At 37.8% G+C, this 15,204-nt stretch overlaps 1 protein-coding gene across 7 annotated transcripts in view; it reads left to right on the plus strand.

Moving 5' to 3' along the window:
* The window catches only part of Spag9 (sperm associated antigen 9), a 131,644-nt gene that overhangs the window by 20,465 nt on the left and 95,975 nt on the right, over positions 1 to 15,204 (plus strand). For 5 of the 7 annotated variants that reach the window (XM_031353514.1, XM_031353515.1, XM_031353517.1 and 2 more), the window contains exon 2: positions 342 to 462. In XM_031353514.1, the coding sequence (XP_031209374.1) occupies positions 342 to 462 (121 nt within the window). Of the gene's footprint in view, positions 1 to 341; positions 463 to 11,080; positions 11,162 to 15,204 lie in introns of those variants that run through there. The other 2 variants (XM_031353525.1, XM_031353524.1) reach the window with 2 other exon arrangements.

A 15,204-nucleotide genomic window follows, 5' to 3' on the forward strand; every position in this document is an offset into this window, starting at 1 on the left:
ACCAGGCTGGCCTCGAACTCAGAAATCTGCCTGCCTCTGCCTCCCAAGTGCGCCACCACCGCCCGGCTATTGAGATTTTTTTGCATGCAAGTATGTCTGTCTGTATACCACATGTGTGCCTGGAATCTTTGGATGCTAGAAGAGAGTGTCAAATCTCCTGAGACTGAGGTTACAGAAGGATGTGAATTGCAATGTGGGTACTAGAACCGGAACTGGGGTCCTCTCGAAGAAAACCTTGAGGGATCTCTCCAGCCCCTGATTATTATTTTTGAAAAACACATGCTGAAAAATATAAACTAGAGTTCATTTCAATAGTGAAAATGTATATTCTTCTTTATTAGAAATTCATTGAATTTGAAGACTCTCAAGAACAGGAAAAAAAGGATTTACAGACACGAGTGGAGTCTCTAGAATCTCAAACAAGACAACTTGAACTCAAAGCAAAAAACTATGCTGACCAGAGTAAGTAAAATGCTTTTCTCCTCATTAAAGAGTGGACTCGTACAGGGAGTAATTGGGTTGGCCCTGCCATTTGACAGGGTTCCGAATATGCGCTTGGAATTGCTATCACAGAATCAAGTGTGAGATCTGGGTACTTGGAACAATAGTAATTCCTTTCTGCTCCCATTGTACACGACGCCCACACATGCAGAAATGGCTGAGCTGGAGACACCTGCTAGACTTACTTCTTTAGTTGAGCTGTCAGCCTGTTTGTAGTTACAAATGCTGTCTTGGTTACGCAAATACATGCATGTGGAGCATACATCGATGTACACACGGTCCCATTGTTTCTGTATTGCTTTGAAGTTTACCAATATAAGAGAAACTAGCCTTGAAGTATGCATAAAAAGTGACATTTTGTTACCTTTTGATGAAAAGGTATAGGTAATTTAAGGTAACAAAAGTTCATTTTTCGGATTTGTTTTTAAAACGCTTTAAAAAGTTTTTAGGTTTTTTTTTTTATGTATGCCAGTGTTTACCTGTTTCCATATATGTGTGTGTACCATATGCGTGCCTGGTGCCCTTCCTTGCAGGTCAGAAGAGGGCATCAGATTTCTTGGAATTGGAATTAGAGAAGGCTGTAAGATACCAGGTGGGTGCTGGGAATCCAATTCTGGCAAGAGCAGCAAGTGCTCTTAATTGTTGAATCATTTCTTCAACCCCTGCCCCCCCCCAGGTTCATTTTTAATGCAATTACATGTGATTTCTGACTTTTAAAATCATTTCAAATCTCAAAGAATTGATGAGAAGTTTCATGATCTCTTTTCTCTTTAAATTTAAACTAAACTTATTATTTGAGGGGCAGGGCACACGTGGCATAGTGTCCATTTGGATGTCAGAGGACAACTCGGAGGAATACGTTATCTTTTTCTACCACATGGGTCCTAGGGATTGCACTTGGCTCATCAGCCATGTCCCATATCATGTTATGCTTCTTTTGTCACTCGTTATGGGTTTATACCAACACTTGCTGTTGTATTCTGTTCTTTTGAGTTGGGGTCTTATTATGTATATAGCTAGTCTGGTAGCAAGCATCATCCTTCATAGTGCTGGACTATAGGCGTATGCCTCCATACCCAGGTGGGATAGCTGCTCTAAAGGAACTGCTAGTTGTCAGGGGTAACTTTCAACACTAGAAAGCAAAGTGTATTTGAGAATGGAACTAAGTGCATCCTCTAGAACTCTAGAAGGTCCTACTTGAGTTAAATGTAAAACAGTAGGAATTTGGAGCTCAAACACTAGAATTCAAGAATTCACAGACTGTTTAGCAGATATTATGGATTTTCAGTAGATTTTTTTGGTTACAGAAGCTAATGAGCAAAACAATGAATTATATCCCATGACTTCGTTTTTAGGCTTGATGACACATAAGAGTTATGCAGTTTCTTTTTGTTAATTAAGAAATCAGTGGTTTCTCTAATTTTTGCTGTAGACTCTCCTATAGAAGTCTGAGCACTTAGAGAGCTTGTGAGGGAGATGCTTGTAAGCTGAGCATCTTATATTCAAATAAGAAAATTTGGCCTTTTTTTGAGATAGTCTGACTTTGTAGCCCAGGTTTCTGGAACTCATATAGTCCATGCTTGCTTTGAACCCACAGCAGTCCTTTCAAACCTCTCAAGTGCTGAGAATACAGATGTGAACTATGCTCAAGAAAATTTGGTTATTGGAGATAATATTTTAATCCTAAATTGATTATACTTTTGTATCAAGGATTATATAGTGTCTTAGTTTGGGTTTTATTGCTATGAAGAGACACCATGACTAAGGCAACTCCTACAGTCTTACAAAGACACTGGCTTGGGGCTGGTGAGATGGCTCAGCGGGGAAGAGCACTGCTCTTCGGAAGGTCATGAGTTCAAATCCCAGCAACCACATGGTGGCTCACAACCACCCGTAATGAGATCTGATGCCTTCTTCTGGTGCGTCTGAAGACAGCTACAGTGTACTTACATATAATAAATAAATAAATCTTTAAAAAAATAAAAAGACACTGGCTTACAGTTTCAGAGGTTCAGTCCATTATCATCATGGCAGGAAGTGTGGCAGCGTCCAGGCAGACATGGTGCTGGAGAAGGAGCTGACAGTTCTGCATCTTGATCCTGCTTCAGCCAGGAGAGACTGTCTCCTCTGCAGTGGGTAGAGCTTGAGCACTAGGAGCCCTCAAAAGCCTGCCTACAACAGAGACACTTCCTTCAACAAGGCCACACCTAATAGTGCCACTTCTCATGGGCCAAGAATATCCACACCAGCACACATAGTGTTCTAGAGCTACACAATAAAGACATGACAGAACCAAACAAATTTTCATTATTTTGCTGAGCGGTAGTGGTGTACACCTTTAATCCTAGCACTCAGGAGGCAGAAGCAGGTGGATCTTTGAGAGTTCAAGGCCAGTCTAGTCTACAGAGCAAGCCAGGGCTGTTACACAGAATAACTCTGTCTCAAAAAACCAAAAAGCAACAACAATCTTTTTTTATTATTTTAATGATCCTTTTTCTTTGTACAAAGTACTATTTTCAGTAAAACTTTCTTTTTGACTTGAAAAAGAATTGCTTATCTAAAATCTTTTTAGACATAAAGTGATCTGTTTCTGTTTTAAGAAATTTGAGCAAAACTTGTTTTATACTTAAAGTTGCATTAAATGTTTAATTTTTATCTCTGAATACCTGCATATATGTGGATGCAGTACCTGTGTTCCTGATGCCTGAGGAGGGTGTCAGATAGCTGCAGCCATGTAGGTGCTAAGAACCAGCCCTGCTCTCCGGGAGAGCAGCGGGTGCTCCTAACCTTTGAACTGAAATCAAATGTTTTATTTGATAATTTGCTTCACATTGAGAGGAGTTACTGTTGCTTTTCCTACAAAAGGTAGATCCAGTGGATAACTCCCCTGACCCCCCACCTCAGGTACATTTTTATGTTTTTAATCACTAAAAACAAACAAAAAAAATCCTGTTTTTCTTCTTTCTAGTAAATGGAAATAAAGCATACTTTAGTTGGCTTTTTGTTTTTCAAGTCAGGGTTTCTCTGTGTGGCTCTGGCTGTCCTGGAACTCACTCTGTAGACCAGGCTGGCCTCGAACTCAGAGATCTACCTGCCTCTGCCTCCCAAGTGCTGGGATCAAACATGTGTGCCACCACTGCCTGATCTAGGCTTGTTTTCTAGCTTAGTGAATCACACTCAGTGTTTTGGGATTGTCATATTCTATGAAATCTATTCTCTTTTCTCTTTTCAGAATTACTGGTTATCATATTTTCATTTTAATTCCGAAGTTTTGTTTTGTTTTTTGAGACAGGGTTTCTCTCTGTGTAGCCCTAGCTGTCCTGGAACTCACTTTGTAGACTAGGTTGGCCTTGAACTCACAGATACTCACTCCTGCCTGTACCTCCAGAGCGGTGGGATTAAAGACATGGGCCACTATGCCTAGCTATTTTTACTTTTTCAAAACTATTTTGACCTTTTGGGGAGGACTTTATTAGCTTTACCTCCCTTAAATTTCCTGAGTGAATTAAAGCCCCTCAAAAAATTTTTTTAAATGTACTCACACATGTCTCTGGAGACTGAAGGATTATCTTGGGCAACCTCCTCAGAGATGCTGCTCATCTCATTTGAGACAAAGTTATAGACTTGGAGCTCACTGATTAGACTACACTGGCTAAGCCAGAGAGCCCCAAGGAGCTGTTTCTGCATCTCCAGTGCTGGAATTATAAGCATATCTTCACACCCAGCATTTGCACCCGAGTTCTGGGAATTGAACTCAGGTATTCAAGTTTGCAAAACAAGGCCTTTACTGAGCTGTCTCCCCAGCCTTTATTTAGTTCCTTAATTAAAATGAGAAGTGGGGGAAGAGGAGGAAAGGAGAGAGAAAGGTGTTTGTTGTATGTGTGTGGAGGTCAGAGGACAACTTTGTGGAGTCAGTTCTCTCTTTCCACCTATGGGTGCTGAAGATCAAATGCACATTGTGCATTCTACCTGAGCCATTTCACTGGCTCAGCCCCTTAACTGAAAACATTATTTATTTTCCTTAAATATGTGCATATGTGTGGGTGTGACTATGTCCATATGCTGTGACATGCATATGGAAGTCAGAGATAACTTCCTGGAATTGGTACTCTCCTGCCATGTGGACCCTATGACTCAATTCAGACTCAGAAGCATATATCTTTATCTGCTAAGCTATCTCTAGCTCCAGGCCCCTTAATTTAAAAAAAAAAAAAAGGTGGCAAGAAGTCATTATTGGTCATTGGTCCCTATACTTTTGGGAATCCAGGCCTGGAAACAAGAGGGTTTTGTTTTGTTTTATTGTTGTTCTGTTGTTGTGGTTGTTGTTTGATTTTTAGTTTAATGGGGGGGTCTTTTGTTTTTGGCTTGTTTATTTTGTTTCCGGTTTTGTTTTTTCAAGACAGGGTTTCTCTGTGTAGTCCTGGCTGTCTTGGAACTCGAACTGTAGACCAGGCTAGCCAAAAAAATCACAGAGATCAATGTGCCTCTGCCTCCCAATTGCTGGGATTAAAGGCGTGGACCACCACTGGTGGAATAAGAACTTTTTGTTGTTGTTGTTGTTGTTGTTTTTGTTTTTTGTTTTTTGTTTTTTGTTTTGAGACAGGGTTTCTCTGTATAGCTCTGGCTATCCTCGAACTCCAGAAATCCGCCTGCCTCTGCCTCCCAAGTGCTGGGACTAAAGGCGTGCGCCACCACTGCCCGGCGGAATAAGAACTTTTTAAGAGATGAAAATTAATTCTGTAGACTTTGTCACACTTTGTTTTATTTTATTTATTTACACAGGCTCTAGAGATATAATCAGTGCTGGCCTCAAACTCTCCATCCCTCTAAGCCTCAGCCTCCTGAATGCTTAGATCAGAGCTGTGTAGTACTACATTGGTTTCCATTTCTAAGGTTTTTGTCTGTACAGTGGAGAGTCTCTAGTTGTAAATTACTGAGTTTGTTAGTCATGGTTGATTCATTTCAAAGTATACATTCTTTTTAAAGTAGTCTTTAGAGGTCCAAGTTCTTCTTTGAAGACCATTTCTTATTTTAAAAGGGGAAATTTTGGTTGTGGTTTTCTACATGAAAGCAAGAAAAGGTAAAGAAATAGGAACTGAATTTAAAAAGTATTCTTCACGGCTTAATATTATTTTAACAGTTATTTGGGCTGAGGGGTTACGCATGTGTGGTAATCAGGAGAAAACATATATGGACGTGCTCTCCATCTTACCATGTGGGTCCTGGGAATTGGAAGCAGGCCATCAGAAAATGGTGGAAATCACCTGTGCCAACTGAGCTACCTCACCATCCCCTTTCCAGCTTTTGATAGTGTGTGGGTTTTATCAGATAGCAATATGATTTAACTATGTTGAGAAGCTAAGTCTATTAAAAATTTTGTTACAGTTTTGTGGTAATGTTTGAGTTTTGAGATTTCCAGTTCTTCTCTCAATATCTTTGATTTACTCAATGTAAGCAAAGCATTTTAAAAAGCTTTATGTTCTTTTCCAAAAGTAACAGTGATACTCCTGCTAATTAATATCTCATGATTCTTTAAGAAGAATCTGAAATAGATATATATTTGCTAGGAAATATGTAAATTAAAGAATTCCAATTTGAAAGTTTACAGCTAATCAATTTTGCCAATCATAGTGTGGTAGTAACTTTTCTTTAAGTCAGAAAATACCTTCTACACTCATTGTTTCTGTTTTGTTTTATGTTTTATATTTACATTCTGTTTCTATTTTATTTTATAAGCCACATATTGAATGGGTCAAGTAAATATAGACAATTAAGAACAGTTAAATATGAATTACAGTATGTTTAGCATTCCACAGTGGTTATGTTCTGGTTATAGTACAGAAGAATAAGATAAGACCCTTGTGTTTAAAGAAATCATACAGTTGAGTAGGTAGGAGGAAAGAAGGTTAAGGTCATAGCCGACAAGTCATTTCATTTGTTTTTAACAACACTTAACTTTGTACCTTAAGTATTTCTCCACTGTATAACCTTTATTTATTTTATATGTATTATATTATATGTTATATATGTATAAATATACATACATGTATTTATCTTAATTTTTATTTATTATTATAGTTATTGGGCAAACAGCATACATTTGGTTGTTTGAGGACAACTTTGTTAAATGAGTTCTCTCCTGAAACCTTTACATGGGTTCTGGGGATCTAACTATGTTGCTAGGCTAACCAAGCAAATATTGTTACCTTCGAGATATTTTGGCAGTCCTGATCAGTTTTTAAAAATTTAAAAAATTATGTTTATTTATTATGTGTGCATGTGAAGGTCATAGGACAACTTGGAAGAGTTAGTTCTTTCTTCTACCTTGGGGCTCCAGGGATTTAATTCAGAGGTCATCAGGCTTGGCAAAGCAAGTGCCCTTACCCACTGAGTCGTCTCACTTCACCCCTCATCAATTGTTCAAATGCATGGATACTTTGAACATCTAGAAGCTGGGCCATCTATTAGTAATTCTTGTTTCTTCTAAAGAACTATGTGTTTTCCCTCTATTGAGAATTATTTAATAGCCATTTCTTTTTTCTTTTTTTGAGACATGGTCTTTTATGTAGTCCAGGCTGGTTTCAGACTCAGAAATTTGCCTTTCTAAGTGCTGTCAATGTGGTCTCTCTCTCTCTCTGTCTCTGTCTCTCTCTCTCTCTGTCTCTGTCTCTCTCTCTCTCTCTTTCTCTCTCTCTCTCCTCCCTTCCTTTCCCCTTCCTCCCTTCCTTCCTTCCTAAATTTTGACTGTTCAGAAACTTGAGGCAAATGTTATAACAATATTTTGACTTGATTATCACATTTATATTTTCTAGACCAAAATCTAGTAACAATATTTAATGCTGCTTCAAATCCTTCATTGAATAAAGGGATAACTCAAGGTGCAAACAGGCTGGTATAAAGTAGAAGCATGAAAATCAGGAGTTCAGGACTAGTCTGGTCTACAGAGAGAGTTCAAGGCCATTCCGGGCTCTATGAAACACTGTTGAGGGGGTGGAGGGAGAGAAGGAGGGGAGAAAGAGAGAGAGAGAGACAGAGAGAGAGAGAGAGAGAGAGAGAGAGAGAGAGAGAGAGAGAGAGAGACACTCAGGGAGGGAGGGAGGGAAAGGAGAGGGAGAGGGAGGGAGGGAGAGGGAGAGGAAAAGAGAATTACAAATACAACAATCAAGGTAAAGGAAAATGTGAGCCAGGTAGGAATTGTAGTTCACTGGTTGGGGAGCTTTACAGGGGATCAGAACAACAAAACCCAAAGCTTCCTTTACCACCTGGCTGGCTGATTGGTTGGTTGGTTGGTTGGTTGGATGGACATTTTTTTCTAATATAATCAAGCATATTAATGGTAAATACTTTTTCACGTCTATAGTTTCTCCTCTTGTCATAATCTTCTTAGATTTAAGGAAGCTGGTCAAGGAATACGAACATTTTTTAGTACTTCATAGTATTTGTGTGCTAGTATTTGTGTCATAGTTTCTGATTTTGGACATTTGTTAACAACATATTAGCACTCAGAGTAGATACAAACTTCTTGTTAGGCTGTTTGCTCAGGAACTGATTGCCTTCCACTCAGCTCCTGAGTTTAGATCACTTTCCCAAAGGCAGGGTGTTAATTCCCTTTGTGATGACAAAAATAGAGATTTAGTGTGCATTGATATCTATCTATCTATCATCTATCTATCTATCTTATATATATTGGTGTTTTGCATGCATGTATGCCTTTGTGAAGGTGTTGGATCCCCGAGAACTGGAGTTACAGACATTTGTGAGCTGCTATGTGGTTGCTGGAAATTGAACCATGGCCCTCTGGAAGAGCAGCCAGTGCTCTTAACCTCTGAACTATCAGTCCAGACCCAAGATGGCATTTGTTAGTATTGATTTTTTTTTTGTTGTTTTGTTTTTTTGAAGCAGGGTTTCTCTGTATAGTCCTGGCTGTCCTGGAACTCAGAAATCCACCTGCCTCTGCCTCCCAAGTGCTGGGATTAAAGGGTGCGCCACCACCTCCCAGCTGTTAGTGTTGATTTTTAAGCTGTTTGAAAACTGTTCTTTAACTCTGCCTTGCTTCCTTTGAGTGGAAAAACTTTGCTTTGTTTAATATTAATTCCAAGTTGGTAGATGTTTGCCTGTATGGATGACTATGTACCAACTCTGTGCCTAGTGCCAGAGGAAGTCATAAGAGATTAGCAGATCTCCTGGAACTGGAGTTACGGATGGTTGTGAGCTGCCATGTACCCATAAGAATGGTCAGTATTTTATTCGTGGAACCATCTCTCCAGCTCTATTTTTGAGACAGAATCTCCCAATATGAACCAGGCTAGACTTGAACTCACAGAGATCTGTCTGATTCCACCTCCCCAGTGCCCGGATTATGCTACAATGCTTGCCTTGAAAAATCACTTTTAAAAATTAAATGAAAAATGTTGAAGACTAAAAACATGTATTAGAGGCTGTTTCTACCTTTCTGTTCTTTCTACCTCACCTGAGACATTCATTTACCTTTTCAATTTGATAAAGATCTTTGTCTAGTAAAGTGCTCTAAGCCTTCTTCTTGAAACTTTGTTATTGGAAGAAAAATATCTTTTGCTTCTTTTTCAAAGGAATAGTCATTTTATTAGTTGGAAACTATGTAAAAGTAGTATAGTCATTAACACACTGTTTTTAAAAGAATAAATGGGGCTGGAGAGAATAAATGGAGCTGTTAAGAGCACTGACTGATCTTCCAAAGGTCCTGAGTTCAAATCCTGGCAACCATATGGTAGCCCGCAACTATCCATAATGAGATCTGACGCCCTCTTCTGGTATGTCTGAAGACAGCTACAGTGTACTTATAATAATAAGTAAATCTTCAGGCCAGAACAAGCAGGGTTGATTGGAGTGAGCAGAGGTCCTGAATTCAAATTCCCAGCAACCACATGATGGCTCACAACCATCAGTACAGCTACAGTGTACTCATATACATAAGATAAATAAATAAAATAAATCTTTTAATAAAATAAAAGAATAAATGGCTTTAACCAGACCTTCCAAAGCAAGATCTATTACTGAGTTTATTGATGATTGAAGAGTTTTACACCTCAGAAGGAAGAGAGATAGTTTTAAGTTTACAAGGTCTGTTTTCATGCTTAAACCTTCTTTGGTGTTTTGCTGTGTTTTTCAGTAAATGTTAATATTTTGAGAGGAGGGCAGGGACGTTGCTGGGTGGTAGCTTGCTTACACAGTGTAAGACAGACTTTAGCTTCAGTCTCCAGCACTGCAAAGGAAAAAAAAATCTGAAAAAGCTTGAATATTACTGTAATAAGGCACCTTACCCATTTCAATAGAAATCTTACCATTTTCAATAGAAAAATCTCTTCTACATAATTTTTTAGAGCAGTAAAGTTAGATATCTGATTATTTGTGGGTTTTTTAAACCAATAGTTTGTTTTTTTAAAAAGGGATAATAACTTTAGAAGTTTCAGATTTGTATTTTCTTACTGAAAAAAAAAGACTTTTGAATTAACTGTGCAGGTTATTTTTTAGTTCATTTTAATTTGAGTCTAGTTCTTTTAGATTCAGAAATCTGTGTATTTAATAAACTTTTCTTGAGGGATTTTTTTAAAAAGCCTATATATAAAAAGCAAAGCAGAAAATCAGTAGAGTAGAATTATGCAAATGGTGGTAGTCATCACTTCTGTATCATTTGATAACACTGTCCTCTGATGTCTTTTGTTCATTGTCTATATTCGGGCTTTTCTACTTTCATAGTCTCGTGTTTTCTACTGAGAATATTAATGGTGTAGCTTATAATTAATATCTAGAACTACAGGTACTTAATTTTTATGAGTAAAGATCAGAGAATTTCTGGCCATTTAATTTCAAAAACATAAAAAATTAATTAATTGATTTCCCCCTCAAATATATAAAGGGATGAATGGCTAAGGCAGATACCAAGCTGTCTTCCCATAAGTTCAGAAGATTAAATTAAAGGAAGTAATTTTGTTGGTTTTGGAACATTATTAGGAAGTATTTTGTGATCATGTGGATAATAACAAAGGTATATGTGCTGAGGTAGAACATGGCCCCTCTTTATATATAGAGAGAGAGGGGGAGAGACCATAGGTTGGAAAGAAGCCAACTTTCTGTTGCGGCTGCTATGGGAGATGTCTTGAAGGCAGTGATGTAGATTGTTAGAAGTCTTTAACACTGGAAGTTGTTGAAGTTATCTCCCTTTCCTTTTAAGGATTCATGAGAGTTTTAAGATATCACTGAACATTTTGTTTTTGATTAATGACATGTATATTATCCCGAAAGTCTTTTGACAGCTGTGGTGAAGGCCTTGGTCAAGGACAGGTTTCTATCACTCTTATGATGTGTTGTCTGAGATGGTTTGCTCTTAAGTCAGCACTTGGTTTGTGTTTATTTTTTTTGGGCTTTGGATGTTAAATTGTTGGAGAATCTCTGAAAGGCCAATGTTAATCCTCTGAGGTCCAGTAACAATTAGATTATCTGCCTTCCATGAACAGTAAGAACTAATGATTCCTTTTGAGAAGGCACATAATAGTCGGATATGGCATTCTAGCGGGTCTGTTTCTCTTTCTTCCCCCCATAGGCCTATCAGCAGTCTGATGGGGCAGAAGACCACAGAGATGGAAGGTGTTCCAAACTTGGCAAAGGCCACCAATCTGAGGAGGTAAGCTCTAACTGTGAGCCGGCAGAGCAGGTGGCTCTTCCTGCCTCAATCATATCCTTGTGCTCTTTGGAAAGCTGGATAGAAAGAGCATCTAAGATGTGCTAAAGCATCTCCATCAGCTTTTGTTAGAGGGGAAAGTTGTAGATTTTTTTTGAATGTTCTATTTTTTGCTCTTTTCCTCCCCTTTCCCTTTTAGACCCTGTGGTTTTATTTTGTTTTTCTTCCCAGAAAATTAGCAGTTAAATACAGGCAGATTGGCTATCTGTTGTTTGGGGATGATCATAAACAGATTCTTGTTTCTTTCCAGTTAATGCTAGCTTGTATATAGCTAGTCATGATGAGTATAATAATCACAAGAGTTTAAGGCTTTTCCTGAGATCTTTTTAAAGTTTGGGTTTACTCATTAAAAAGAAATGATCTTTTAATATATCTTAGATGTGCTGCAGCATAGGTGTTGGTTAATGCTATGGAACTTGAGGCTGTGGAGACATGGACAGTTGTTGCCAAGAGGGGCTTTTCCTTCTACTTTCTTTCCCTTTGCTTTTTCCCTAGTTTTTCACCCTTTAATGGCTCCTTAGTGGCACTCAGGACTCTCGAGGTGGCTTTTCCTGTGTTAATAGGTATTTTCAGAAATGGTTATACCATTTATCATTACTTAGTCTTTAAGTTATACTTACTGGTTATGTTCTTGTATGGAATCATATTTTCAGAAAAGAGTGAGTACTTCTGAAGTTGTATTATTGATCTTGGCACATATTGGAGCATATGTGTATATATAGTACATAATTACTGTGTCTATATGATATTGTATGACATTTATATGATTTGGAGTATACCTGCCTACAAAGATAATATCGGTATTTAAATTATAGTACAAGCAAAGAACACATGGAACACAGAAAGTTATCAACTGTCTCTGGCTAGATATTTTTGTAGGCATTAGGAAGGAGAAAATAACTGCCCGAGGCACACTCCCAGTAACAAAGATATACACTACTCTTAAAGCATGGGTCTATGATCTAGAATGCCTTTTATGAGGACTTCAATACATGTTTATAAGCTAAAATACATTTAAAACTTAACTTTGGTTGTTGTAGTTCATAAGCCATGAAAATTATATAGCTAAAGACTGAATAATAATGTTCCAGTCCTATGAAGTTTTATCACCTAGTGCCATCATAGCTGAGTGTGTATGTACATTGTATGTTTGCACAGTGATGGAACTGGATAGTGAGGCAATTTGATGATATATCCCTACTGTTAAGACACATGACTGTATAATGACTTATGTTTTTTCTGGTTTGTATACATTTTTATTTATTTCACTTTTTTGTTTGTTTGTTTGAGACAGGGTTTTCATTGTGTGGTCTTGGCTGTCCTAGAACTAGCTCTGTAGACCAGGCTGGCCTCAAAGTCACGAGTGCTGGGACTAAAAGCATGTAGCACCACTGCCTGGCTTCATGTAAAAATTTAAAAATTAAGTGTTTCTGATAAATTAGTAGCTTCTTTGGAAACACAGACATTTTATAAGTTATGGCTTCTAAGTTTATTATATTCAAGTGCATTAAGTTTGGAAGACTAGAAGCAGAGATGGAGGATTGGTTGTGACTGTTTATAACAGGTCAGGCCTAGAGGTAGGATACATAACTAGAGTGGTGGCATGCAAAACTACTTTGGGTCACATTTAGGGTCCTTTGCCTCAGCTTAGCTTTCATTAGGTGGCGCTTTGGGTTATGTGTTGAGGCTAAATGGATTTAGAGCTTAGCAACTATCTGTGTATTCTTTGTATTATGAATTACTTGGGAAAGAGAAGAGGATTTTTTTATTTTGTTTTTTTTGTTTTTTTTTTTTTTATTTTGGGGGCAAAATCGAAAGTATCCCCGGCAGGCCTTGAACTTGATATGTAGCTGAGGGTGACCTCCTAATTCTCCTGCCTTTGTCTCCCAAGTGCCACCAAGTTCAACCTACTTGAAAATGTATTAAAACATATAAGTTAAGAAAATGAGCTTTTGAGCTTAATGGAAATGGTTTTTATGGCATTTAGCTCTAATAAGAATAACTGATAAAATAAACTGGCAATCTATATAATGGACATAATCTAGCCACAAAAAGTTAGGAAGTGACCTTAAATATGTATTTCTAAGTGAAGAAAGTAATTTGAAAAGACTGCACACTGTGTGCTTCCAATTCTAGGACACTCTGGAAAAGACAAAACTATGAAGACAGCATAGAGATCAAAGGCAATGTACCACTTTTAGTGTGGATGATGAGATTGGGAGAGTTGTGTTTGTGTTGAGGTAAGAGATGGGGCTTGATTTCATATCCATTTTTAAAAGTCCATCAAAACACCAGATGCACCTATACGTACTTACAATTTTGCTCCTCAAGATTCTGAGGAGGATTACTGTGAGTTTTTAGGCTAGCCTGAACTTCACAGTGGGTAAGACCCTTATTTAAAACAAATAAAAGAAACAAAAGACAACAACAAAAAATTTAACACACATAGTTGGCTCTGGGTCAGCTGCTAAGACCACATAGTAAGATCTTGTCTCCAAACAAAGAAAACTAACACATAAGGGACAAGTAGTCTGTAATACCTACTTATTTAACACCTATGTCTATCTGTATATTATCTATGTATCTATTTATCTATTGGTCTAATCAATATATCTATCCATCCTTTCCCTTCCATCCATCTACCCACCCACCCACCCATTAGTTAACAAAGTCTCTTTGCCAGGCTGATTTCAAGCTGACTTGCCTCAATTTTTTAAGTGCTGGGTTATAGGTGTTTGGTATCTCACCTGGCTTCAAATGTTGTTTTAGGAAAAAAATAAGAAAATGATGCCACATGGAAATAATTGAAGCAGAAAGTAATCTTAACAGCTAGAAAACTGTGAATGGAAGCTGAAGGAATTATAAGTAGTGATAATCTGAAATGTTTAGAAAAACAAAACAGCTGGGTGGTGGTACCCCTTTAACCCCAGCACTGGGGAGGCAGGGGCAGGCGGATGGAGCTCTGAGCTCGTAGCAAGCCTGCTCTACAGAATGAGTTCTAGGACAAGGACAGCCAAGGCTACACAGAGAAACCCTGTCTCAAAAAACAAAGCAAAACAACAACAAAAAAGAATATTTGTGGACAAACTTAAGCCAATCCTAATGATGATTAATATTAATTGAGATAAATTTGAAAACACAGAAATCAGTCATATACTAGTTCATAATGGCTATATCTCACAGTTTTTCAAAGTGGTACATTTCAATGAAGCTATGCAAGTCAAACTTAATTTGCAAGCTAATATAAAATCAGTCAGGACCTGTTTCTGTAAGCTCTAGATTCTGGGCAACTCTTAGGAAATACCATATATATCTAAACATTTCTAAGGTATGCTTACTCATATTTAGTTGTTTTAGTTTATGAACACTGTCAAAATAAAATACAATTTAAATATTATTGTCACAGTCTGGAAGTTAGGGGTCAAAGTCAAGCAGTAGCCAGGTTGCTATTTTATTTTATTTTTTCTGTCCTGAAGCCCTTCTTGGTTTGCAGGTCATCATCTTTTTTTTTCTACATGCCCACATGGCTATTGCTGTGTGTGTATAGAGTGAGAGCTTTAGTGTCTCATATAAGGATACCAGTCCTAGTGGGTCAGTGCTCTCACTGCCTGTTAATTATACTTCTAAAGACCATTGCCAAACAGTTGCATTGGGAGTTAGGAACCTTCCTCTTTGAGTTTGTGAGATGAGGGCCCAATTTAGTCCTTAACAAGACATCAGCTTTCTCCATGGGATTTAGGAATGAAAGATGATATGACTTGACTTGACATTGGATCCTTTAAAGTCTTGTGGACCATTGTAAGAATGTTTCCTTATTTTAAACAAAACAGGGATCACTAATGAATTTCAAGCATGGTATTTTACCCAGACTATAAAACAAAAGCTAAGTAGATACATTGGTCAGGAGATAATTGTAATAGTAGTATAGTAATTCTAGCATTAGATGATATGCTAGAATAAAATTTGATGGCACAGATGGAAATTTT

Source organism: Mastomys coucha, unplaced genomic scaffold, assembly GCF_008632895.1.
Source record: "Mastomys coucha isolate ucsf_1 unplaced genomic scaffold, UCSF_Mcou_1 pScaffold5, whole genome shotgun sequence".
In the NCBI taxonomy this organism is placed as follows: domain Eukaryota; kingdom Metazoa; phylum Chordata; class Mammalia; order Rodentia; family Muridae; genus Mastomys; species Mastomys coucha.